Source organism: Aspergillus terreus, genomic scaffold, assembly GCF_000149615.1.
Source record: "Aspergillus terreus NIH2624 scaffold_11 genomic scaffold, whole genome shotgun sequence".
In the NCBI taxonomy this organism is placed as follows: Eukaryota; Fungi; Ascomycota; class Eurotiomycetes; order Eurotiales; family Aspergillaceae; genus Aspergillus; species Aspergillus terreus.
Window position 1 is genome coordinate 1,188,256 of NT_165934.1, and position 24,843 is coordinate 1,213,098.

Below are 24,843 nucleotides of genomic sequence, written 5' to 3' on the forward strand. Positions count from 1 at the left end.
TATATCACATATCACTCAATGTTGTCAAGATCATCATTTTTTTCCCTCTTTCCTTTTTTTGCTTTTTATAAAGAGACCCTGTCTCATGTCTTCTTCTTGTCCTTGCTTTGTTTTCCTCATGGACAGAGATATCTCGTACATACACAATTTTGCTTCGAGATAAGGGCAGAAGATCACCAAAATTAAAAAGAAAATGGTGGTATAAAAGAACGGAACTCGCACAACCTGGTCGAGATGGATAATAACACACCGAAACACCCGCTTATCCGAACACAAATAGAATGAAAACATAGAAAATATGGATGAAAACCAGAGTGTAGAATAATAGATGAGGGGGACGAATGCATGTGCAATAATTCAAAGTGATATAACACTTCAGACAAGGCCTCCGTAGACGGGTGAAAACGCGCGGCATATGCCTGTTCAACTCCCGAGCACAGTAGAAGTCTATATCTCCAACTAGAAATGTAGTTCTATCTTCCGAACGGACGAGGGGTGACATCAGAATCTAGCTCGAGCGAGGGTGTATGTAGTGGTCGAGGCGTAGCCTCGGCGTCCAATAGCGGATCGACCTCCTCTTCGGCACCCAGAGGGGCGGAGCCCTTGGAGACATGGATTGATGGCGTATTGGGATCACCGGAGATATCATTTGTGGAGGCAGAAGGGGGAGTCACTTGGCCCATCTTGAGCGTCTCCGTGCTTCCCTCGCTGGGATCGGTCACGGTGTCATTCAGAGACAAGTCTGGGGGCACTGCTGCAGCTCCCGCCATTCTTGACTCGGAGGGACACGGAGTATGTCTGGGACTGTAGTCTTCTTCCACTGAGCCGGCAATGGCTTCTTCTGGAATTTGAAGGCCCCGGAATCGCTGTTCGATGTCCCCAGAACATCGAGACCCAGATTGATCATCACCAGGGTCGCTGAGGTTATCAGTAGCACCACTTCTGGCCCTTTCCAAAGCCTCCCGCTCTCGCTTGAGCAATTCCTCGCTGCCACTGACAACGCTGCCGCGACTGTTCGTCCTCATCATCTCTATCCCGAGCTTGGAGCCGGGGCGGTGTGGGCGATTCCGTGGACTTTGCGTGCGCGACTCCAGGTGGCCCAGCTCCTCATCTTCATCGTCACCAGACTCCGAACATTCATATCTCTTCTTCTCCAAATGTTCTTTCTTCGCTCGAATTGCGTCACTAGATCGCTGTTTCCGAGGTGTCAATGTTCCGGAAGCGTTCATCGCCGCAGGGGCAGAAGCTGGATGGAGCAAAACAGGAAGTGGCGTTGCGGCAGAGCCAGGAGATTTAGGATCCGACCCCGTGCTTTCTGGTTTTGGAGGCTCATTTTTGGAGATACCAAGCCCGGCCTTACTCGAATCCCATTCATCGGCATGCCGGTTCACGACCACCGCAGCATCATCAGGCTTGATAGGCTCCACGTCACCAAAGTAGCTGCTACCGATGGAGTCCTCACGGCTAGACCCTTGATACGAGCTCGAGGGCATGTGCATGAAGCCTGATGACGCAGCAGAGCTTGGGCTATGCTCGGCCGGGCCAGGAATCTGGCGTGCGCCGGTAGTCGGTACAGATAATGGCTGGGAAGGGTTATAATCCTTCGGAGGAGGCTTCCATTGACAGAACTTGCAGAGTGCCTCGGTCAGTTTCGTCAGGGTTGGAGGCTTTTCGATCAGGGCATCGAAATGATGAGTTTCCGGGAGATCTTTCAAATATCCAGTTACTGCTATGATGGGAGTATGTCGATTGGCACTCCTGGTTTCCCGCACCATACGGGCGACGTCGGCTCCATTGACTTGAGGTAGTTTGAACTCGGTCATGATTATATCGAATTGGACTTCGCTGAGCGCGTATCGCATGGCTTCCGCGCCATTCACGGCAGTGATGGTCCGACAGCGAAGTTTCTCGAATAGACGTTCCATCACCAGTCGGGAGACAGGGTGGTCTTCACAGATAAGCACGTCGAGGGGCCGGAAAAAAGGACCGTCGGGAATGTTTATATGCGACAGGCGCCTTGAACTTTGCCGGCGGCGTTGGACTTTTAAAAGCGCTTTGGTTCGTGGGTCCTCGTTGTCCGACGAAGAAGGTGAAATATCGAACAACTGACTGCGCCGCTTATAGTGACCAGCAACGTACGATTCCTTGGCTAGAGACGAGGACAAATCACCATCTTGAGATCCAATAGTCTGTGACCGGGCCCGTGCAGGCATGCTGCCATGACGTGGTGGCCCGGAAGGTGTCTTGTCCGGTGAATGGGTAGCAGCCCGCGTAGTCTTGATGGGCGAGGATGCAGTAGAGCTGAGTTTCAGGCTCGCCATACGGCTCGGTTCGCCGCCCGTCGGCTGGAACGACCCACTAGATTGATGAGAATTGGCCGAAGAGGACCCCGATGTCTTCCTACGCTCATGGTTGTGTTGACCAGTGCTGAATTGGACAAGCAGCGGAGAGGAAGGTTGTGAAGGACGGCTCGGAGAAGAGTTTGCTTGACTCAAACTCGACGGTGACGACGGTCGATTGTTGCCTTTGTTTTGAGACAGAGTCCGCTGCAACGACATGGGCAAAGGACTCCCCTCTAGCGATGGGCCAGAAGATGACGTGGGGCCCTGTCCTTGCCCCTGGCTTTGTGCCTGTCCTTGGATCTGATTCTGTCCTTGGCCTTGTGGCTGACCCTGCCCTTGATTGGGCGGCTGTTGCGGCGGAATCTGGCGCTGCTGTGCTTGCAACGCCTCTTGACGCAGCTTCTGGATGACGTCCTTGTTCGCCTTCTCCAGCATTGGAAGATTTTTGAAAGAGAAATTGCCAAAATCATCCGCAATGGAGGGCTCACTTAACCTTCTGCTCCGTGATTCCCGGACATGAGGAGGTATGTGCAAAGGCATTAAGGGCCGCTTCGAGTTTGCCTGTGACCGAACCTTGAATAGGGCGTCGTGTGGGCGATCGGGATACGGTCCAGTCGTCATCGGCTGTTGCGGGGGACTTGCGTCTTCGAGCTCTTCGGTGAAAGCCTGCAAGGTAGCACCACGGGCATCAAAGTACTCGGTGTCTTCAGGGTTCTCGAGAGTTGGGACGAACTGCGCCTTGTCTTCCAGGAGCGTATCCCAGTTGATGTCTGAAAACCAAGGATGACTCCGAATTTCACTTCCACCATTCGGGAACTTTTCATCAACGTTAGCACCAATACGCTCTCGTGGATTTAAAGTCATGAGTTTGTTCATGAGGTCGATAGCTTCCGGGGTGGCTAGCTCTTCAGGATCCTCCGGCCAATTGATCCTCCGGTGTAGTATATTGTCGAACACCTCGTCTGGGGTGGCCGCATTGAAAGGTGGATACCCGAATAGAAACTCGAACATAATACAGCCCAGCGACCACCAATCGCTCATCTCATCTTGACCCAGGCCGTTAATTGTCTCTGGTGCCAGGTAATCTGGGGTGCCCACAAAACGCCGGTTGTGATCCTCGGGGTCGAAAAGTGCCATTAACGGAGGCATCATCGCTTGTTGAGGTGGAGTTCCATACGACATCGAGTTGCTTAAAGTTGGTTGGAGGGGGTAAAGTCGAGGAGACTCACCCGCCTCGCTTTGTCCCTCTTCCTCAGACGGGCCTGCCGGAGACGGAACGGGTACCGGCAAAGATCCCTGGTGCTCATTGCCTTCGTTGAGAGACAGCGTTCGGAAAATGGCGTTCAGGTTGTCACTGCCTCCACTGTCGCTACGATAACCCGATGCGCGACGAGAAGTTTGCCTACTAAGTCCGCCTTGGTTGAGATTGAAGTAGGACGGTTGAGACATGCTTCCGGCTGTATCTGGCGTAATTAACGGGGTCGACCCTGGCGAAGTGCTCCCCTGGAAGTCGAACGAGGCCGATCTGGACGATGTGATGGACGTTGCCCGAGGAAACGGTCCTTGCTTCAGTAAATCCGGAGCGGGCTCGTTCATGCTTTTCAAAACTCGCTTTTGTCGTCCCACAAGTCCCATTCGCGATAGGCCAAAATCCGTCAGTTTGAGATGGCCAGTTTGGTCGATGAGGAGGTTGTCCGGCTTTAGATCGCGATGGACAATCCCTCTGCCATGGAGATGCTCGACGCCGAGGACTACTTCCGCAACATACTTTTTGGCCCAGTCCTCGGGGAGTCCCCCCAAAACCTTGACGAGCGAAGCACAATCACCCCCGTTCAGGTATTCCATCACAAGGTAGAGGTAATCTTTGCTGGAAAACGTCCAGTAAAGCTTAGCAACAAAGTTACTCTCTTCCTGCCACATCATAATGGCTCGCTCAGCCTTCACGTTCGTGACTTGATTCTTCGCAACCATGTCCGCCTTCTTGAGCACTTTGATAGCATAGTATTCCCCGGTGGATTTCTTCTTTGATAAGTAAACACTTCCGAAAGCCCCTTTGCTGATTGGTTTGATAATCTCGAAGTCTTTGATCGACGGCGGCGCAGGCCGGGGTTGGGGCTGACTTGCTGATGATAGATGGGGCGATACCGGAGGTCTCGCAGCTTCTGAAGACGTTGCTGAGGATTGACGACGGTGGTGACGATAGTGATGAAGGACGAGGTCGCTGGCATTGGTTGATGGTGATACAATGGGCGATGGCAAACTTTCGGCGCCACTGGAGAGTCGGGGCTTGGGCATCCGTAGAGGAGAATGAGGGCCGGAGATTCTGGCTGGGGAGTGCTGTCGCCGCGGGGAACTTGAGAGCCCCGGAAGAACCAAGCTTCTGCGGTTCCTATCGAGGCTGCGCTCAGAACATGGGGAGTCGGTTCGCACTCCTGTCGGAAATGCGGAAGAAAGGACACTACTATCGCTGCAATCGCCAGGATCGATGTCAGCAGAGCCGAGTCCACGTCGATAAGACTGGGAGGTTCCAAGCACAGCGGCGGCACTCTTGTGAGAACGCGGTGTAGGGCATTCCATTGGACTATTTGATCCAGTTGAGACGGCAACAGACGATGGCTTCCCTTCAGACGAGTGTGGCGATTGATGCCGTTCAGCGGAGTTCCTCATGGACATTGTCAAAGCCGACACTGACGGCGGTGGTGGAGGAAGTGTCGATTCTCGGTTTTGGATCGGGCTGGGAGCTGCTGGAAGACTGTTCTCACTTGGCAACGCTTCGTCCTCAGAGGTGCTAGAGTCACTCAGCTGACCTGCAGCGATGCGCTCAGCTTTGCTCAGCGCAGCGGTGATGCATTCCTCCACCAGCACCGTGTATTCAATGCGAATCCGTTCTGCGTACTCGACGATCCTGCGATGACGAATCACCGCATCGACCTTCGCTCTTGAGACCTGCTCGGTGTCGGTGCAGAGAGCTGCTAGGCCTTGCTCTTGCTCTAGTGTGTTAGAGCTCGGAGACTGCCACTGCAAAACTTGTGAAATTCGAGATTCCGACTGTGGAGACAGGGTTCGGAAATCACCGCCATTATCCGGCCGTGTTTCCTTGATCACCGGCATGTTAATCTCCAGGGCCGTATCGCAAAGATCAAGAATCAACTCGACCACGCGAGACAATGGGCGCCGCACGGCGAAAGATCGGCCTCGGGCGTGACCAAACCCCGAGGCGGAATGATCGCGGGACCGGGGTGGTGTTCCTGGGGCAGAACTAGAGTTCGAAACGGACCCGGACGATGGTGCTGAAGCCGTCGGTGATGGTCCGATTGGGAGACCTTTGTACTCAGGCTGTGCGGAGGGGACATTGGAGTCTCCCAGGACGAGCGGCCGGCCCTGTCTGGCTTCCAATGCATCCAGCACCTTCACGATTGCACGGCGGTGTTCATTAAGGTTTTCCTGTGCGATCTGGACATCCATCTCAGCCCGATGCTCCTGCAGACAGAGATCCGAATGCTTCTCAAACCACCAAGGTGTGATCTGTCGCTCGCAGATGCGACACAGTACAGGAGTTGGGGCGGGATATTTCGAGGGATCTGGTTCATTTGCCGCCGCTTCTGCCAACGTCGTGAGGTAGTTCGCCAAAACCTCTGCACCAACCCCGAGAGATTCAACCAACAGAGGAGGCAGGTCGATCGTGACCTCTCGTGGCTCGGTAAACGGTCGCAACATCCACATAGTCTATGATTTGTCACTCCGGTTAGCAAGCCGTTCGAAGGATTGGAAAAAGAAGAACACCTACATGACCAGCCCCCTCAGCAGTTCGGTCATACGCCATGATGCCTTGCCCTTCCATGTTCAAGACGTCGTGGTTGTGCTCCGGCAATTCTTGTGGCGGCTCGTCCTCCCTGCGCACAGCTTTCTCGTCTTGACCCTCAATCGACTCGACCTTTTGGAACTCTTGCGGTCGGGGTTCGGGCGAGTACTTTAACACCGAATCAGGACCCATCTCCAGCGCAAAGCGAATGAAACGACTGCGCGAGTCATCCTCCTTCATAGACTCGGTGGCATCGCGAAAAGCGTCTTTGTTGCCCACTAACAACTCCGTCATGTTGCGGCCCTCCACCGACTCCGGGACCGTTCCCACCACCTGTTTCCACGACGGACTGACCCATTTGATCCGACCATCGAGATCCAGGTCGACGATCACATTCAAGGTCTGTTCCGCCGCCTCCTTCAAGTCTTCCCGTTCTTCTTGCATGTTATCGCTGAGAGAGCGATTCAAGGGAGAGAAAGTCGGATCGAGAGCCCGAGCCTCCTGCCTCAGAGCCGTGACGGCAGGAGGGGCGAGAAACTGAGGGTTTGGTGTGACATTGCCCGCCATGCTGGCGAGACTGGACCACCGAGACGGCGGGGAAAGTCCCGGTGGTGATGCGGACGACGATAAGGACTTCGACAGCGGTGGGGAGTGAGAACAGAAGCGAAAATGCGGTCGACAGAAAATCGAGCTGAGCAGGACCGTCTGCCGGGCAGAGCGGGTGCCCTTGACGCGAGGCTATAGATTCATCCGCAGCATCAACTGGCCATGGCTTAGGAGCGGAGGGATGACAGTGGTCGTTGAACGAGGACAGCGGGCGGCCCTGCACGGAAATGGAAGAGGCGGACGGGAATCCCTCTAGAAGTCCAAAGGGCAGATTCGGAAAAGAATGGGGCCAGAAAGAAAAGAGGAAAACGCGACGAATGAGGCCCGTCTAACAGATAAGAAGGATAAGACCAGGAAAAAAAAGTAAAAGACCCCCCGTGATCACGTAAGGATCCCCGAGAGGAGAAGAAAGCGAAGTAGTAGTAGGAAGAGAGCGAAGTTTGGCAGCCAAGCAGCTATGCGGGGAATGGCGCGACGGGCGAGGCGTCAACGCGAAATCCAGGGAGATCGACCGAGTGGGAGGGAAACCGGGAATGAATCCACTAGGAAAGATTCGACCATGAATTGGGAGGAAGAATGGAGAAGACAGGATCTAGGAGAGAGGACGAGGGAGTTAAAAAGTCGACGAAAGATGAAGTTGAACAGGTGAAACCCAGACAGAGAAGACACAGAAGAGGGGGAGCGCATGCCTCAGGAAGGGAAATTGGTAGGCGGTCAGCGATCTCCATCCAGATCAGTCACTCAATACTACGTACTCGATCAAGAGTACTATTCCGGTCTTCTACGGAGGAGATCTTACTTTTATCTTCCCATTATCTTCCCATGTATTAATATTAATACTCGGACTACGGAGTATACGATTTTCTTGTCGATATCATGACCCGCCTAGTCCCTCATAGATCCACCCCCCTGGACCACGCCACAAGAAAAAAAAAAAAGCCCCCCATGGCTGACTTGCTGGTCAAATTCCAGTTCGCTGCAAACCATGTGCTTCAATTCCACGGGTTTCATCTGGTGTCCATCGAGCATTCTCTCAATCTCTTGGCCAGCAAATTCCTTCAACTGTCATCCCGGGTCTTAATGCGCGCATACCATTCTCCCCTCCATCGGACTCCTATCCCCTCCTTCCCCCGCGACGAGCCAATGAGACTCCCAAGAACCCAGCCAAAGCCGTTGACATCGGGAGGTGGTCGGATCTAATCCCTGCCTGTAGTCTCTCTATCGTCCGGTCGACACGGCTGGTTCCTCGGGACACCATTATTTGTTGATGAGGATGGTTGATGGTGGTTATCCCTCCCGGTTTCTCTCCATGAACGTCACCCAGCGGCGAGGGATGTCCATGCCGAACCACACGACCACCATCTAACGGTCGTGGCGCCAAATGACTGACTCTTCCTCCCGATCCTTCGATCGGTTTCAGTTGTGCTGTGGTTGGTTGCACAGATATATCACCACCCGGAGAGTGGGATTTATTTTTATCCAGTCGACAGACCATTCAGATCCAGCCTCTACTTTCTCGGGTTTTCGTTTCTCCCCTCGGCCTCGATGTATCGACCAGGATCTTCGCGGTGGTGCGACCAAAAGTACATACATCTCCCCTCACTTCTTCTTCCGGTCGTACAGGCATAACACCTACGTGGTGGTGCGGTCTGCCGGAGCCACCGGGCAGGCCACCGCCCGTCTGGTTTCCTACATCCGCTGGGTCGACGGAGCTGCTGATCGACTCGACCGTCCCATGGAATCTGTTCTTCAGAGCCAAACTCCACTTGCTCACTTGACTGTCCGGGGTCCACCACATATCATCATGGATCTGATTCTCCAGGCACTTTCAAGGACGGCTAGCATATGGACTGGGAATCTACGGAGTATGTAATTCCATGTCCCGTCCTTGGTCTTTTTTCCCCACCGTGCGGCGAGTACATCTATCATCCCGATCCTCAGAAACCCAGCGGACTGTGACCCTTCGAATGCATCTCTCCTCCTAGCTATGACACTCCTACAACGAATGGCCAAAATCCATGACTAAAATGAATCAACGAGATCGGATTGTCTCCTGCACATCCTTTCAAAAAAAAAAAAAAAAAAAAACCCAGTACCTAGATTAAGGTCAGTCATCCGACCCAACAGCGATGCCAACTCCCGTCACTGGCCGCCTGCGGGGTAAAAGGCGGGGAGGACAGACATTGGGCGAAGGTGCTTATAGCATCGACCATTATGATCATTGACATGCGTTCGCTCTATCTCTGTGGACCATCCCTCCTGATAGTCATGGATAAGCCGTCCCTGGATATTGCAAGCTGGCCCAATAACCAGTCGAGACCTCGTCTCCCCGGATTATCAGCCCCGAAAAGGCATGGGACTGTGCATCCTCCCACCCTTGATACGGCCTCCTGGATGCTCAATGGCAGCAGTGCTAGACGGGAATCCCCCTTCTAATCCCTTCCAAATCGTTTCCTCAAATTTGGGCCCTGTAGTCTCCTGACGCTTGTCCCTCCAATAATAGCGGGTCTTCTCCATTCTCTATCCTGAAACCCGGGATAACGGGATCGAACGATGGTGAGACTCTTGGAACTGCCGATACGTAGGTGGTACTACACTACTACGCTACTAGGTACTTACCCTCACCACGGCAATTCCTCTCATCAGGTACAGAGCCGACGTGCGTCTGTGTGTCAGCCACTGTCTGCAATTGTGTGTCATCGCGTCCACCACGACTTGGCGTCTCTTCGCTAAGTACTATTGCCCCCTGCAACGTTGTCTGCATCTTGGTAAATGGAGAGGGTCAAGATTTCCCACCCTCCATGCACCTCTCCACATTCACCAACATGCTCCGTAGAACGGTGGTGTCAATCATTACCCCCGTGGAACGTGATCGGCTTCTGTTTGCGGAGAGCGGTGATCATGTCCATCTAGAAACGAAGCACATCATTGAATCGCGGATCTTCTTTTCTCCTCCTTGAAACAGCCCCTGTCCTGGCCACTCGAGGAATGAGTCTCCATCACGTACGTGTAACATCATCTGACAACATTCTGCATGGGGATCAGCGAATGCAGACCCCAAGGAGTTACTCCTCCTACATGCATGCTGTACAAGCGTCCAAGTGAACTCCTCCGATCTGCTTGTACACTGCCTACCGATGTTGCCCTTCGTGAGGGTCGGAGAAGAGCCCTTGATTATCGATTACATGCCATGCGCCTTTGGGATTCCACCATACCTGCATACCCAAACATGTGACAGGCGCGAGGCCCGCCCTTGAGAGGCCTGGGAGAGGTCTGGGCCTCACGGCCAAATCCTACGGATGGACAAATCAGCCACATTCACTTTGTAGGTTTACTTTCGGAACCTACTTCGAAGTTCCGGTTATGATCACGTTGCTTGGTGATTGCGCAGCTCAGAATCATCTCCATCTTCTATCGTGGAGAATACTATGAGTGCACATGTTTCTTGTGTCTTAGACTGCGCGGTTTTTGTGGGTGCTACGCTGCTACCCCTTACTCACAATCCCAACCTCCTAGACTACATCATGCTCAAGTCATACGTCTCTCGCTTAGACTGACCCAGGGCCCTTGAGGCTTGGGGCGTCCTAGTGGACAATTCTGAAAGATTGATGTGTCAGAAGATGCTCATCTTCGTCCAATCCGGCCTGCCCTTAGATCCATGTAGGGTGGGCCATACAGCAGACCTGCTGAAGCTTGGACTTCGATTCGAAACCGCCATCCATTACCCGTGCTAGAGGCAATTGGTGTAATTAATTCAATTAGAGATAACGTTTTACTCCGTAAGATCTGCTCTATGAGCTACACAATGTGGAGACAATTAATTAATGCACGCATACACCGCTAGGCTTCCGCGCCGACAAGCAGTCTAAGCCGACAGCTCTCGAAAACTCAGACAGAGCGCGCAAAAGACCACAAAATTCCAGAACAATCGATAAAAGACCTAGCCCTCTAAAAACTAATCACCCTCTAGGAAATCATCCAGTCTTTCGCAATCCAAATGCCGCCACATTGACTTTCCAAACGGCCTATTCGGCGAGTATGATGTCGGCTGCTATCTTTTCTGCCAGCATATCTTCTCTGGTTAGTAATTTCGCGAACAAATGGGTCTGGGTTGATCACGTACAGATCGTTGACTGGGGATGACCGGGAGGCAAGAATGGAAATACACTCGCGTCTACCACTCTCAACCCTGTAACCCCAAAGACCCTTCCACGGCTATCTACCACAGCCATGGGGTCATCTTCAGTGCCCATTCTGCATGTACAAGCCGGATGGTACAAGGTCATCGCTGCATTGCGTATGATGTCGAGAATCTCTTCATCCGTTTGATACTCACTGCCCGGGAAGAATTCATCGCCGACAAGAACAGGCCGCATGGCCTCACTCTGAAATACATCACGAGCTCTCTTGAAAGCAGCCACTGCTACCTCCTGGTCTGTTTCTGTATCTAACCAGTTCAAATTGATCTCGGGTAGGTCGGCTGTGTCGGTGGAACGGATGGTGATATTCCCGCGGGATGTCGGTGCTGCAAGCACGACCGCTATGGATGCATACTGGTTTCCATCTCTGGGCTGCGAAAGTATGGGGTTGGAGAAGTTTCCAAGATATACATCTGCTGAGAAATACTACCAGTTGAGGTCAGCTCTAAGGCCTAGAAAGAATAGAAGCGTGCGATTTGGACTTCGGCATATACCTCAACCTCAGGCCAATCACTTGTAAGCCACGCCAAATCGCTTTTCGTCCGGTTCGATAATGTCTTTCGAGCGCTTTCTGGCAATTTTTCGAACGCTAGGTAATCGGCACCAGCATTTGTGAACGCCCCAGTGTGGGATGTCACATATTTGAATGCTTCCCTCAGCAGATATTTTAGATCCGTTGCTAGTCTGGTGTGAGTTTCGAGTAAGACCTGATGTGTCGGCCCAAAGAATACATGATCGGTCAAATTCTGACCGACTCCCGGGTGGTCAACGATCACCTCAATCTCATACTCGTCCAGCGTGCTTTCGGGACCTATCCCTGAGACCATGAGGAGCTGTGGGCTCTGAAAAGCGCCGGCAGAGAGGATTACCTCCTTATTGACGGCAAGAGTATATTCCGTCAATAAGGTCTGGACATCAACAGCGATGGCCTGCTTCTGAGGGCTGAACAATATCCGCTTTGCCATGGTGTTTTTGTAGAGGCTGAGGAAAGGTGTCCAAGAATTCCACAGAAATGAGTCGGAACCACTCCGTGTCTGATGAGAAGGCCCAATAGTGAATGGTGTAAACTGAGAGCCCAATATAGACCCGTGGCTAAAGCCTTGTGCCTCTTTGAAGCCTTTCGACTCGAATGCAAGGCTTAACCATGTAGCAAATGACGATGCAGAATTGGGATATGAGACTTGCACTGGCCCAGCGTCGTCCTCAAAAGCATCTGCGTCATATTCAGCCGTGGCGTTTTCGTCTCGAAGGGACTCATTGGGGGGCGTGAATTGGATAGTTCGTTTGAAGAAGGGGAGTACTTGGTCAAACACATAGCTTTGGTCATCAACAAGATCAGCCCATCGTTGCATGGCGCCAACATTCGGTCTGTTGCCTCCCATTGTTAGCTTGTCACCTCTGAAGTTTACAGGACATAACACTAGCCTTTGATAGATCATGTAATTTATCGCCGACCTGCGAAAAGGATAATCCCGAGTCAGTTTCGGTGCGACGCAGGTATAGCAGTGGCTCTTACGATCCCCCCAAACATTTCCCTCTGGCGAAGTGGATATCACGATGATTGACGCCGGGGACGCCCTTGGCTATGAACCCCCAATCGACGGGTGTTTTCGCATCTGGATCGGATCCGACGCCGATCGCAGTGGCCACTGGAATCTTCATGAGCGGGAATTTGATTTCGTAGTAATCGCCGGCCTCCACAAGCGCCACGCTGTAGTTTGCCTCGGCCAGACGCGCAGCAAGAGTGACGCCGGCAGTACCACCGCCGACCACAATATAGTCAAATGAAGCTTTCACTCCAGGAGTGCCATACTGGACGCGAGGTGGGCTCCAAGCTGAGTGATTGGCAGTGGAATTCACGCCGCTGAAGGGAGGAGTCTCCCGGACAAATGCATGTAGCATAGATACCAGCCAACATAGGGCCTGTGGTTGAGATCCACACTTAAGATCCAAACGGGGCCACATAACTCTGATTTACTCCTAATCCAGGAGTCTAAGAGCGATAAATTGAGACGGGAGAGAAAACAAAATGCACCTTGTACAGACCAGGGAACAAACTGGAGACACGCAAAAGCCTCCATGAAGAAGAAGTAGAAGGGGAGACAATCCAGACATATAGCGTTGTCTCCTTCCTCATTGGGAAACTGTCTGGAGTGCCAGAAGAAGCCCGATACAGTCTATTAGCATGAGCTCTTTCCGTCTTCTGTTTTGGATATGGAGACCAGAAGAAACAACATGCACGAAAGTATGAGCTGAATGAAGAGACAGCCATCTTGCTGTTTGCTTGGCAAGGTTTCTGCCAACAAACAGTAAAGGTCAAACGATGGACACCAGCTTACCTATATAGAAGGGAGATCTGTCTGTAGATGCTTCAAGCCATTGCAGGTCGCATGTTGCTGGTATTGTTCTCCTGGTTACAGCATCTTCTCAGACAGTTTCCTTGACCCATTAGAGACACATTGTCAACCACAATGTCCACAGAGGATTTCTTCGATGCCTTCCCGGACTTTGAGCTCGATCCCAATGTGCCAGTCAGCGAGGAGTTCAAGAGGCTAGCCCGCAAAAGGCAATGGAAACGAGGTTCTAAAACCTGGAACAAGATGTGGAATCGATTCGTCAATATGGAATACGACCAGCATTTCGGAGGCAACAAGTTCGCTGGTCTGAGCGATTGGCAAAGGTTATGCGAGGAGCTTGAGTTGGAAGGGCCCTTCCCTTCCATCAGACGGTGCAAGACAGTATGTCGCTGTACCCCCCATTCCCCAAATGACGTCTTGATCTAAGGGATCATGCTGTTTAGGCCCTATCGCGAGTGCACGTCAATACTGTGGATCTGCTTGAAAGCCGACAACTGGAACGCAAGCCGAAGAAATTTCCCAGCGTTGCAGCTCTGTCCGGGTATACCCGGGAGACACACATGTTTTTTTCGAGGGAGAAGGTAAAGGAAGACAAGTTACTCAGGGTTTTGCTGAGGAGGTTGGTTTGAAGGGTCTGTACATAATCATTTCTGATCGATCTATGCCAGATTGGAGATTTTTGCACGTTCTGTTTTCTGATAATCCTTCAAATTTCAGCGGTATAATAGTATTAAGACAAACTTCACATAGTTCATCTAAAATTCGTGCAATAAGTATTGACAATAGAGTCAGGAGCAAAACGGCATAGAGATCCAACAAGTGATTACGTATAGTACATCGACACACCCACCTGTTCCTCCTTCACAGGCCCTTCTTCTCAGATGCTAGACGTTCGCGTTCCACGACGTATCCCACTGCACGAGCCAGGCCTTCGTCCACTGGAACAATGGGATCGTATCCGAGCCGGTACTTCGCCTTCTCTGACGAATAATAACGAGTCATGCACGAGTACCGAACCATCCGCTGTGTCAATCGGGGTGTCTTGCCAAAGATCCCCATTACTGTCTCCAGGACTCCACCAATGGTTCCCAGGAGACCCTCAGGAAGCTGCCACACCTGGTGAGGCTCAACAACCTTGCCAGTCAGCGCCCAGGCGGCGCGAGTCATATCCCAGAAATACACGGGGGAATCGTTGGTGATGTTAAAGGCTTCTCCGTCCACACGCTCGTGGTCCAGGGGGCCGCTCTGTCCGGCATCATAACGGGCCTTTGTAGCAAGCAAGCGGAAGGCAGCCAAGACATGGGCGTACGCAATGTTACCCACGTACGTGAAGTCAAACAGGTTGTTGTTATCGCCGAGCTGCATGCGGAGGACGGTTGGGGAGGCCTTCGAGGAGTGTTCGAGGATTTTGAAAGTGAAAGTCGTATCCTTTTCACCGTAGATACCGGCCGGTCGGAGGGCGCAGGTGACCATGGAGGTGGGAGAGGCGCGGTTGTACTTCAAGACCTGCTCTTCGGCGTCCGCCTATACCAGTGACCGTCTATCAGAATCGGCTGAGCGTTGCAATAGGGGCTCAGACGACGTACCTTGGTCTCCGAATAATATTCCAGCTGTTGTCTGCCCCTGATGTAAGGCCATTCCTCGTTGACATTAATCAGATCGCTCTGCGTGTCGTGCACGACCGAGCTGGAGCTTGTATACACGAAAGCCTTGCACTTTCCGCCCCAGTCTCCCCGAGCACCACCAGCGACCTCCAAGAGGGTCTTGGTTCCGTCCACGTTCACCTTGCGCAAGAGTTCCTTGTTTCCTTCCAGGACGTTGGGGGTCGCGGTATGGATCACCACATCGGGCCGGGCTTTGCGGAAGACGGAGAGCATGTCCTCCACCGAGGTGATGTCGCCATCGTAGTACTCCGCTCCAGGCAACCGATTGTTGGAGGTCCGCAGGTCCACCACTGACACTTTCGCGACACACCGAGGAAACCGACCGGATAGTTTGGGGTAATCGAATCGGGGGTCTCCTTGCGGTTTCGGGAGGGCGACACTGGGGTCGGACTCTGAGGGGAAGTTGAGCAATTGATCGACAATATGCCAGCCCAGGAATCCACAGCCCCCGACCACAAGGACATTGCCCAGTTCGACAGTAGGGCGCTTGGTAGACATCACGGTGTACAAGAAATGCGAATTGACGGTGAGGAGAAAGAAGGAGCTAAAGGGGATCGGAGGTCGGTGGGTGGTGGAGACGAGAGCCGGCGTCGTAGTGGGTGGAACAAATTATCTTGAGGACAGAGAGAGCAAGCCGGGGACGGCAAAACTGACTAAACTAATTTGGACAGTCCGGGGTCTCCACCATAGTGTCAGAGTACGAAATAATAACTAGGTACCATCTCTAAGAGAAAAAAAAAATAGTGGCATTCTTTCTCAAGCCATTCTTTTATCAACAAATTGATGTTCATCCCAAACTCTGCAAACTAACGCCACTGCTCCGATGCACCAGGAGAAGTCGGTATCAAAAAACATAACAATAGAAATTAAGTGCGAGGAGAATCCGAAGACAAAGAAAAGAATTCAACGTACATAGATCAACGGAAATTCAAGCTTAACTCCGAGCACATGTCATGCATGGTCTGTGTGAAAGTAGATCAAGATACAACCTTTCCCCTCCCATCCGCGAATATCTTGTGTTTGGAGATCATAGGCTCACTCCCAGGTCTTCTCAATCGACCGTCTCAAGCTCCGGTAATATTTCTTCCGATCCTCTGGTGTGCCCCAGAACAATTTGGATGCTTCAGGGTTTACGTTGGTTCGCGGGTCATAAGGCGGCGATTCCTCATCAATTGCCGCCACAATAGCGTCAACATGATTCCGCATAGCATCGACACGTTGCGGCATGTAGCACAGGACGCCTGCTTTGGACACCCGGACGTGAAAGATTGGTTGATCCATGAAGACGCGTGGTTGCTCGTCTGGAAAACGGGGACTCAGGTAGATTTTGAACTTGAAGACGCCCCCGTCGAGGTGGGACATGGGCCGCCCGAAGTAGGTGAGCTCCCAGAGGAACGCGTTGTCATTAGCAAGCTCCAAAGAAATGCCAAAGTTCTTCTGGTCCTTCAGATCTTGACTGATCTGCTCGTACTGATGTCGCAGATTCACAGCAATCCCTAACTCCTGGTCCCGTGCTGCCAACCCCTCGGCTGGCCACTCTTCCGTTTCACTGATGATCTTCTCTTTGATAGCAATCAAGCGTCTTCGCAATTCAGGGTAGTCAAAGTGGCCATCCATGGAGTTTGCGGAATGTTCGAAGGGCATCTTCTTGAATCTGCGTTTAGGAGGGTTCTTGGGCTCTTCGGCGTCGATGGTCTGCATGTACGACTCGTAGTACCAGAGAAACCGTCGTTTGCGAAGATCGATGAATGATTCGCAGGTTGATTCAGTATTGCCACGTGGAGGTACTTCATTCTCATCATCATTTGGATATAATGCCCAACCCGACGCGCTCGAGATGCCTAGAGAGGTTTCCATAGGCTGAATCACTGCTATTCTAAGAGACTCGTGTTGTATCTTCGTATGCAATCAAAGGGTCAGTTTCTGCACGCTTTGTATATAGGGACACCCACCTTTTCAACGTAATCCTTCATATTTTGGTTATCTGTTTCCGACCTTGTAGACTCATAGCCGGGCTCGTTCTTATACGGGTTGTTCGACATCAGACTCTGTATAGATAGCAGTGTAGATTCTAGTCCCTGTGCAGAGGACCATTGTTCTCCGGGGTGCGATTGCCAGGTACTAGGTTAATGGAGTTAGTTCGCATAGCGGATGGCATGGAGGCGAGGTTAGTACCCAAGGATAGACCTGCAATTCGTTAACACACGTCTAGTTAACGCTGACCACGGAACTCACAAGCAAACCCGTCCCGACGCATAGATATTGGGGTTGAAGCGACATCGTCCCCTATTGGTAGTCAATGCCTGGACAGTTGGAGGCTTTGCAGGATAGTCTTGAAAGCCCCGAATTAGGTTCACTGCGACAAAATTCGACGAAGATCCGTATAGGACGTCGGGCTTACCTATCCCAAACTTGACTGAGAACTGTGAACAAGCAATCAACAATTGGATCTAATCTTCTGGTTCAAACACAGACAAGAGCCAACCTCGAAGAAAGCGAACTGATAGGGTGTCTCTGGAGGGCCGACGATCATTGCACGAATGCTCCTCAGGTCGTCATCTTTGAAGTCTATCGCAAGAGCTGAAGTTGCAGATCGGCAGGTCGCAGTTGTGTCAGTCCAATTGCGCGAACGTTGTAGAAGACATGACGGTATTATCGGAGAGCATTACTTACAGAGGTCTGAGCCCTCTTGAAGCTGTTTGACTTCCTGGTACACCACGTTGTCATCAGAACAGAACCGGTTGGACTGAAGGCAGGACAGAACTGGTGAGGATGGTTACCCTTGTAATACGAAGGATACCTTGGTCAGACATTCTAAACCGAGGCAAGTGTGGGCACTGCGCCGTATCGAACGATTGCGCAGAGGTAGGTGTGTTGAGGGCAGGTGGTGAGGTGATACAGCGGAGGTTTTGTTTATGTGGTCATTGATAGTTCATCTGGCCGCGGGGAACAACTCTCGGAAAGCTGCAGGCTGGCTATCAGTGGGCTGAAAGACCTCAACCACAGTGAGATCCCAGGATAAAATTTTGTGGCTCCGCGCTGATCTCTGGATGAAATAAGGTAGAAGCTGTCCCAGAAAAAAACATGCCAAAGCACCAGAATAGTCGAATGATGAAGTCAGGTCGGGTAAATCGAGGGGAGGGAAATCTCTTGGTCAGGATGTTGTATCTAACAGCGACCACCGCGAAAAAAGACTACGAGGGTTCGCCGGATACATAATGTACTTCTTTTGATAAGCTATTGTCTTCATACGTGAACTATCTGTTCTCAGCCACGTAACTTCTGTCGTTATACATGTCCCTCACTCGGTATTCACTTCCACAATATATATCGACCGATCGACACACCCAACCTAACCTAGAAAGCCGAACGAAAACTTAACTGAGTAGTTATATGTGAGCACCTAAAAGTCAATTCTTCGCATCTGTACTCGACAAGACCTAACCTCATCAACTTCCACTCCAATGTGTGCAATGTAGAGAGAAACTGAGTGGAATCGATGCCTGAGGCGAGCTAAAGGATCGAGGTGAAGGCCCCTGTTTCACCGCCTGCTTGATGTGGGGAGTGAGAGGAGCCCGATTCGGCATGGCGCCGTGGTGGATCCCGTTTCACTACGTTTTGGGGATGGTGAAGGGTTCCATTGTTATTATTATCTTTCGACGGGATGACTACCATGGTTTTCAGATGGATAGAGGAAAATGGCCCACTCGACGTCCATGGAGAAGGCTGCGGAAGACAATTAGCTTACGAATTCGCCTGTTGAAGAAGAAGGGCCGCGAAATCACTATCTTTGTGGTATGATGAGTGAAGGATCCACGATGGAGGACGAAGGGCGGCCCTCGGCGAAGTCATCCTACTTAGTCTACCTAGATATCAATTTCTCCACAGTGGAAAGCCCCCTTTCGATTGTCCTCAAACACCACTATGAGTCTTCCGATAGTTTTTATAGACAAATACCGCAATCACTAGTTTCTTCTTTCTGAGTCGGTGGTTACAGTCTGTGATGGTCCCTCCTACAACAATGTGGTCGGGAATTGGGGGTGGGGGCGGTGAATAAATCCTCTTGAGAAGCGGGATCGTCCTTGTCTATCTAAAAATTCACTGGGTTCTAACCCAGGTAGGCAGTAGGCGGTCCATCCATCCTCGAGAAAGGGAGCGAGGGTTTCTGCCAGACTTAAATCACTCTGTCGGTTCTATTTGTAGGGCGAGAGATCCTGGAGAAAACCATTTTACCAACCTCCTGGCATAGTATTTATCTGTCGAACGAACTACCTAGGATGGTTGGCAAGAAGGATTCTCTACATAACTGCCCCTTTCACTAAATAGGGTGTGATTCTGGCATACTTTAACATAATGGCACCCTAGACATTCCCGCTGTCACGGATTCCCAGTACAGTAATGCGTACACAATGATGGCCTGCAGTGGGAGGCGGTGAGCCCAGCGGTGAGGTTATTCACGTGACAGACCCTAGCGGTTAAACCAGCAACATGAAGCAGCATAGGGGGGCAGAGCGACAACTGCCAGTCAATCTCCCACTTCTCCCCCAAAATACACCGTCTCCTCACCTCCCCTCGACCTCCCTTTGACGAGTCCTTCTTTCCCGCCTCTTTCTGTCGCCATCCCCGCCATCTGCCATCCACGATCGAGATCTGCGACCAAGACACCGCATCAACTATAATCTAGGAGGGACCAGGAATGGTGGTGATCTCGGACAGCCTCCTCCGCCGCTCGTTGGTCTCACTTTGAGCGCCAACCCGTTTTCCCCCATTCCGCTTCCCTCGACACAGGCTGTTCACCTTGAGGGGCTCTTTCCTTGAACCCTGTCTCTCACTTGGTGGTGATTTAGGCATCGGAAAACATCGCGCTCTCTAATTCCTCTTCCTCGAGTTCCTTGGATTTCCCCGCAAGTTTCATCTACATGGCATGAGGTGAGTTGTTACTACGGGAAGGACCCTAGTCTCTCCTAAACAGCCCCGCGCAGGAAGAGCACCCAAACAAGATGATCTTGGCCTAACCTGGCGCATTTTCTCTAGAAGACTCGATTTGTTCCCTACGTCAACTGCGCCCGCCCGGTTTCGATTTCTCTAATACCCGTTTGTTTACCATACACACCCCCGTCGCTACATCGAGCCTACATTCGACCCAACACATTCCTTGGCGATCAAGCACCAGCCATATCCTTGATCAGAACGGCATCTTCGTTTTCCCCCCTAGCATTAGGCGCACGTTGACTCGATCAACCCCGGCATAGTTCAATTCGAACATGCCTCCCGGCGACGTTCCTTTGCCGGACAGCCTCGTGCCGGGCAACGGGGCTGTCCGCCCGACTTTGAACACGAGTGGTTACGGAGGAAGTTATCAAAAGCAGACGCCTACATCTCCCGCAGATAGCAATGTCCCATTCGATTCGCCCCGCGCCCTTTCAGCAGGAGGAAGAAATGGCTCGGCGAACAGTCCTATCGATGGTGGCTATAGCCCGGTCACCCCTGTGACGAGGGATCCCACAACTCCTCATGACCAGCTTGGATACTGGGATCGACCGGCGCCCCGTGAAAATTCACGTTCGAATGGCCGATCGCATACGAAATCTCCCGGCAGCACGACTAGAATCTGTAAAAAATGCGGAGATCCGCTGACCGGTCAGTTTGTACGGGCGCTCTCGGCTACATACCACCTCGAATGCTTCAAGTGTGAGGTAAGTCTTCAGAGCCCTTTCCACGCCCACCTCGGACTCAAACAACTCACCCCGACGCGTAGGACTGTGGCCAAATCGTGGCATCGAAGTTCTTCCCCGTCGACGCGGAAGACGGAAGTGGACAATATCCCCTCTGTGAAACAGATTACTTTCGCCGACTGGACCTTCTCTGTCATGAGTGTGGTGGCGCTTTGCGCGGATCGTACATCACCGCATTAGAGCGCAAGTATCATATTGAACACTTCACCTGTTCGGTTTGTCCGACGGTCTTTGGTGCACAGGACTCCTATTACGAACATGAGGGTAGGGTTTACTGTCATTTCCATTATTCGACACAATTCGCCCAAAGGTGCCATGGGTGTCATACTGCCATCTTAAAACAATTTGTGGAAATCTTCCGCAACGGTCAAAACCAACATTGGCATCCCGAGTGTTATATGATCCATAAGTTCTGGAATGTCCGTCTAGCTCCGACCGGGCAGCCTCTAGAGCCACCCCAGTTGGATCTGGACGCTACCGATGAAGAACGCAACCGAGTGCGGGAGGAAGAAGAGGTGATGGAAGAAAAGGTCTATAGGATTTGGAGCATCTTGTCCAGTTTCGAGGAATCTTCCGCCGCCTGCATCTCGGACATGCTTCTGCATGTGAGCAATGGTACATATATTGATGGGGTTATCGTCGCCAAAAGGTTCATCGGACACGTCGATGTTCTTTTCTCCGCAATTGATGAGCTCGCAGGTGCCATCAGAACCCAGGGCATGAAGGATCTCTCCTTTGGGAGAGAAGCGAAACTCTTGTGCAAGAAGATTGTCGCGTTCTTTGCACTTCTGTCAAAAACCCAAGAGGCCGGTGTTCGCAAGCTCGGTGTGACCCAGGAGCTTTTATCGTTGGTCACTGGGCTCGCTCACTACCTCAAGCTTCTTATCCGCATTGGCTTACAGGGAGCTCTGAAGTTGGAGAGAGAGAAAGGTACCGCTGATGGTCTCCACAATTTCTTGGATCATCTCGGCGATCTTGAGGCCCTCAGGCCACCGGAGGAGGAAGAAGCTACATCCGACTTGATGGCCGGTGTGGAAGTTCTCGCAGACCAACTATCAGACTGCTGCATTGCATGCAAGGAACCAATTGACGATGAGTGTGTGATGCTAGGTGACAACAGATGGCATGTTAAGCCGCCTCACTTGACCTGTGTGGCATGTCAGAAGGATCTCACTGCTACTCTGCAGGATGCCTTGTGGAGTCCCAAGGACCAAAGGTCTTTCTGTACCGACTGCGCCTCCAGCAAAGGGCTCACCCCAGAAACACAAGCTGGCTTCATCCGTGTGACCAAACTCCAGCAATTTGTCTTCTTACTACGGGTTGCCCTGGCGCGACTGCTTACGGTCTTGCGAGCTGGGGGATCACTTACATCTGCTTCTGGTATGTTGGAAACGATCCATCTACGTCTTGCTTTTCTTGGAGCCTTAACTGATTTCCCCAGGTGATATGAATGCCAGACCACAGGATGGCAATGATGACCAAAAGACATCTCCAGGAGGCCCCATCCGCCGGTCCGCAACCAGAGGGAAGGGATATCCCAGGCAAGGTTCTGAGGAATCGTCCCTCGAGCAGACTATGGGTGAGATGCGCCGCCTACGATCTATTCGAAATGAGCGAACCTTGTCCACCACCTACAAGAAGGCTCGAGCCTCGCGAATTATTGATGGACCCGAGGGGCGTAGCGTCAGGCCAGGCTCACCTGGTGGTGAAGGTTCCGATCCTCGTGGCCCCGGCTTCCAGATTGTAGAAGAGAGAGATGCGAATGGGGAGACAGTTACCGATCTCACTTTCGGAAACCAAGATGCCCTGACTCTGGACGATATTCCGAGGATTGTCGCGGCCGAGCAAGCGAAGGAACAGCGCCCCAACGCGTATAGACATGCTGGCACCAAGCTCGTGGGGACTACTGAGCCTCTCCCAAGATATAACCGTGGTCATCAACGCGACGTGTCAGGCGCTGGCATAGAAGGGCCTCTCGAACAACCCGGAAGAACAAAGAAGTACTTTTCGGAACTTTCCGCGTTGGAGTACTTCATCGTTCGACATGTCGCGGTCTTGTCAATGGAGCCCCTGCTGGAAGGCCATTTCACCTTGGAGGAACTCTTATCCCTGATCGAATCGCGGAAGCCTACGATTTGGAATATCTTTGGTCGTGCCTTCAACAAAGAGGGCAAGAAGGTTGGAAAGAAGAAGGGTGTGTTCGGCGTCAATCTCGACGTTCTTGTCGAAAGAGAGGGCACCGAGTCTAGTCACGGCGTTGGGCCCGGTGCATTACGCATTCCTGCACTGATTGACGATGCTGTCTCCGCTATGCGCCAAATGGACATGTCGGTGGAAGGAGTGTTCCGCAAAAATGGAAACATCAGGAGACTGAAGGATCTCTCGGAGCTGATCGACAACAAGTACGAACAGGTGGACTTGACCAAGGAGAACCCTGTTCAGATTGCAGCTCTCCTGAAGAAGTTCCTCCGTGAAATGCCCGACCCGCTGCTGACCTTTAAGCTCCATCGCCTGTTCGTGGTTTCTCAAAGTAAGTCATCTCAATTGACACGAAAACAAAAGAGTGGTCGCTTACACATACTTCTCCAGAAATTCCCGACCCAGAAAAGCAAAAGCGACTGCTTCACCTGACATGTTGTTTGCTCCCGAAGGCACACAGAGATACAATGGAGGTTCTTTTTGCGTTCCTGAACTGGACCTCTTCTTTCTCTCATGTGGATGAAGAGTCGGGAAGTAAGATGGACATTCATAATCTTGCAACTGTCATGACACCGAACATTCTCTATCCTAATGCCAAGAATGGTACGGTTGACGAGAGTTTCCTGGCAATTGAAGCTGTCAATGCTCTTATCACATACAATGACACCATGTGCGAGGTATGTTCTTGTCTAAGACCATCGGGCTCGCGTCCTCTGTCCATCAGATTCCCAGCCTAACTTCTTCAATAGATTCCAGATGATCTCCAAATGGTTCTCAGCGACACGAGCCTGTTGAAAGAGAACTCCGAAGTTACCACCAAGGAGATCCTCAAACGGTATGGGGACATTGCTCGCGGAAGCTTTTCTCAAAAACCCAGTAATGGCGGCGAAACTGTTACGATCACCAATGCTACCAGGGGAGCCAATGCTCCTACCTCTGCACGCATCGAGACAGACCCTTCACAGGATGGGGCCTGGCAATCCCAAAGCTCAGTACGCCAAGTGCAAGCGTCCGGCAGCCACGGACCTCCGCCGGGTGGAATGGAACTTGGGCCAGCACCAACGAATGACTACCGTGAGCGTAGCACAAGCAGCGGTAGCCAACACAATCCCATGCAACCGGAGGGACAATCGCAACAACTCCCTTATAGGGCACGTCCTAACGCAGGGCCAATGGGCGTTGCTTCATGAGATGTCCTAGGCTTTCAGTTGTATATGCAGCGATGTTGAATACCCTGCTTTTCAGTCTGTTTCGACCATTTCACCAGCCTTAACCCAGATCTTTCCCCTGTTTCGACTCTTTCTGAATCCTATTGGCGTATCATTGGGCCGTTCAGCGTCTTTATTTTACCGGGATTGGATGGAGTTTTCTTTGACTCTCCGCATTGCAACGATTCTCGAAAATTACCTTTCACGATGGTTACATCTACAAGAGGACCATGCATCTTGGTTTGCTTAATCGTTTGACGGTGCGGTAGAATCACCCGCGCCATTCGGCTGGACCCGTTCCTATTCCAATCAATCCATCGGTTCTGGTTCCTAGTTCAATTTTGTGGTATTTTCTATTCCATTCTTCAGTGGACTGCCGTGTCTATCTCCAGCCACGGCGACAGTTATTGGCTCCCCCTACCCTTCTTTCATCTACTAGCGTCTCTTCTCTTGTTTTCTCTCCTCTTCATTTCAGGCCCAGAGCCCTCGTGAAACCCCCATTGATTGCGATATGGAACAAACAAGTCCTGTTCGATTTTTCTCTTTTTTATCTTGATTTGTTAGCCGGTCAGCATGACTGCAAAGATACCTGTGCCGAGTTTTCTTCTGGCTCTTGTTTTTTAACCTTAAATTCCTCTATCACTTATCTCCTTTACTACCTCATTTCGTCGATATGCTTTGTTTTCTTGGCTTCCACTATACAGCACGAGCTGATATTCCCATTCAGTTTC

General features: G+C 51.7%; 6 protein-coding genes across 6 annotated transcripts; 1 reads left to right on the forward strand and 5 right to left on the reverse strand.

The window, feature by feature from the left end:
- Window positions 1–473: 473 nt before the first annotated feature.
- On the reverse strand, window positions 474–6,711 carry ATEG_07853 (protein kinase RIM15; the record flags this gene model as incomplete). The annotated part of the gene is made up of 2 exons (XM_001216474.1): window positions 474–6,068; window positions 6,130–6,711. 2 exons carry the CDS (start codon window positions 6,709–6,711, stop codon window positions 474–476), a joined length of 6,177 nt encoding a protein of 2,058 aa, XP_001216474.1.
- A 1,534-nt stretch (window positions 6,712–8,245) lies between these two features.
- Window positions 8,246–8,548, reverse strand: ATEG_07854 (uncharacterized protein; the record flags this gene model as incomplete). The annotated part of the gene is made up of 1 exon (XM_001216475.1): window positions 8,246–8,548. One exon carries the CDS (start codon window positions 8,546–8,548, stop codon window positions 8,246–8,248), a length of 303 nt encoding a protein of 100 aa, XP_001216475.1.
- A 2,176-nt stretch (window positions 8,549–10,724) lies between these two features.
- ATEG_07855 (uncharacterized protein) lies at window positions 10,725–12,914 on the reverse strand (the record flags this gene model as incomplete). The annotated part of the gene is made up of 4 exons (XM_001216476.1): window positions 10,725–10,775; window positions 10,974–11,375; window positions 11,444–12,317; window positions 12,466–12,914. The coding sequence occupies 4 exons, from the start codon at window positions 12,912–12,914 to the stop codon at window positions 10,725–10,727; spliced, it is 1,776 nt and encodes a 591-aa protein (XP_001216476.1).
- A 1,253-nt stretch (window positions 12,915–14,167) lies between these two features.
- Window positions 14,168–15,468, reverse strand: ATEG_07856 (C-3 sterol dehydrogenase/C-4 decarboxylase; the record flags this gene model as incomplete). Its single annotated transcript, XM_001216477.1, has 2 exons — window positions 14,168–14,830; window positions 14,893–15,468. 2 exons carry the CDS (start codon window positions 15,466–15,468, stop codon window positions 14,168–14,170), a joined length of 1,239 nt encoding a protein of 412 aa, XP_001216477.1.
- A 537-nt stretch (window positions 15,469–16,005) lies between these two features.
- Window positions 16,006–17,503, reverse strand: ATEG_07857 (ubiquitin-conjugating enzyme E2; the record flags this gene model as incomplete). Its single annotated transcript, XM_001216478.1, has 4 exons — window positions 16,006–16,866; window positions 16,923–17,091; window positions 17,206–17,386; window positions 17,446–17,503. The coding sequence occupies 4 exons, from the start codon at window positions 17,501–17,503 to the stop codon at window positions 16,006–16,008; spliced, it is 1,269 nt and encodes a 422-aa protein (XP_001216478.1).
- A 2,731-nt stretch (window positions 17,504–20,234) lies between these two features.
- Window positions 20,235–24,094, forward strand: ATEG_07858 (GTPase-activating protein LRG1; the record flags this gene model as incomplete). The annotated part of the gene is made up of 5 exons (XM_001216479.1): window positions 20,235–20,666; window positions 20,729–22,085; window positions 22,147–23,235; window positions 23,295–23,581; window positions 23,654–24,094. 5 exons carry the CDS (start codon window positions 20,235–20,237, stop codon window positions 24,092–24,094), a joined length of 3,606 nt encoding a protein of 1,201 aa, XP_001216479.1.
- Between the last annotated feature and the right edge of the window lie 749 nt (window positions 24,095–24,843).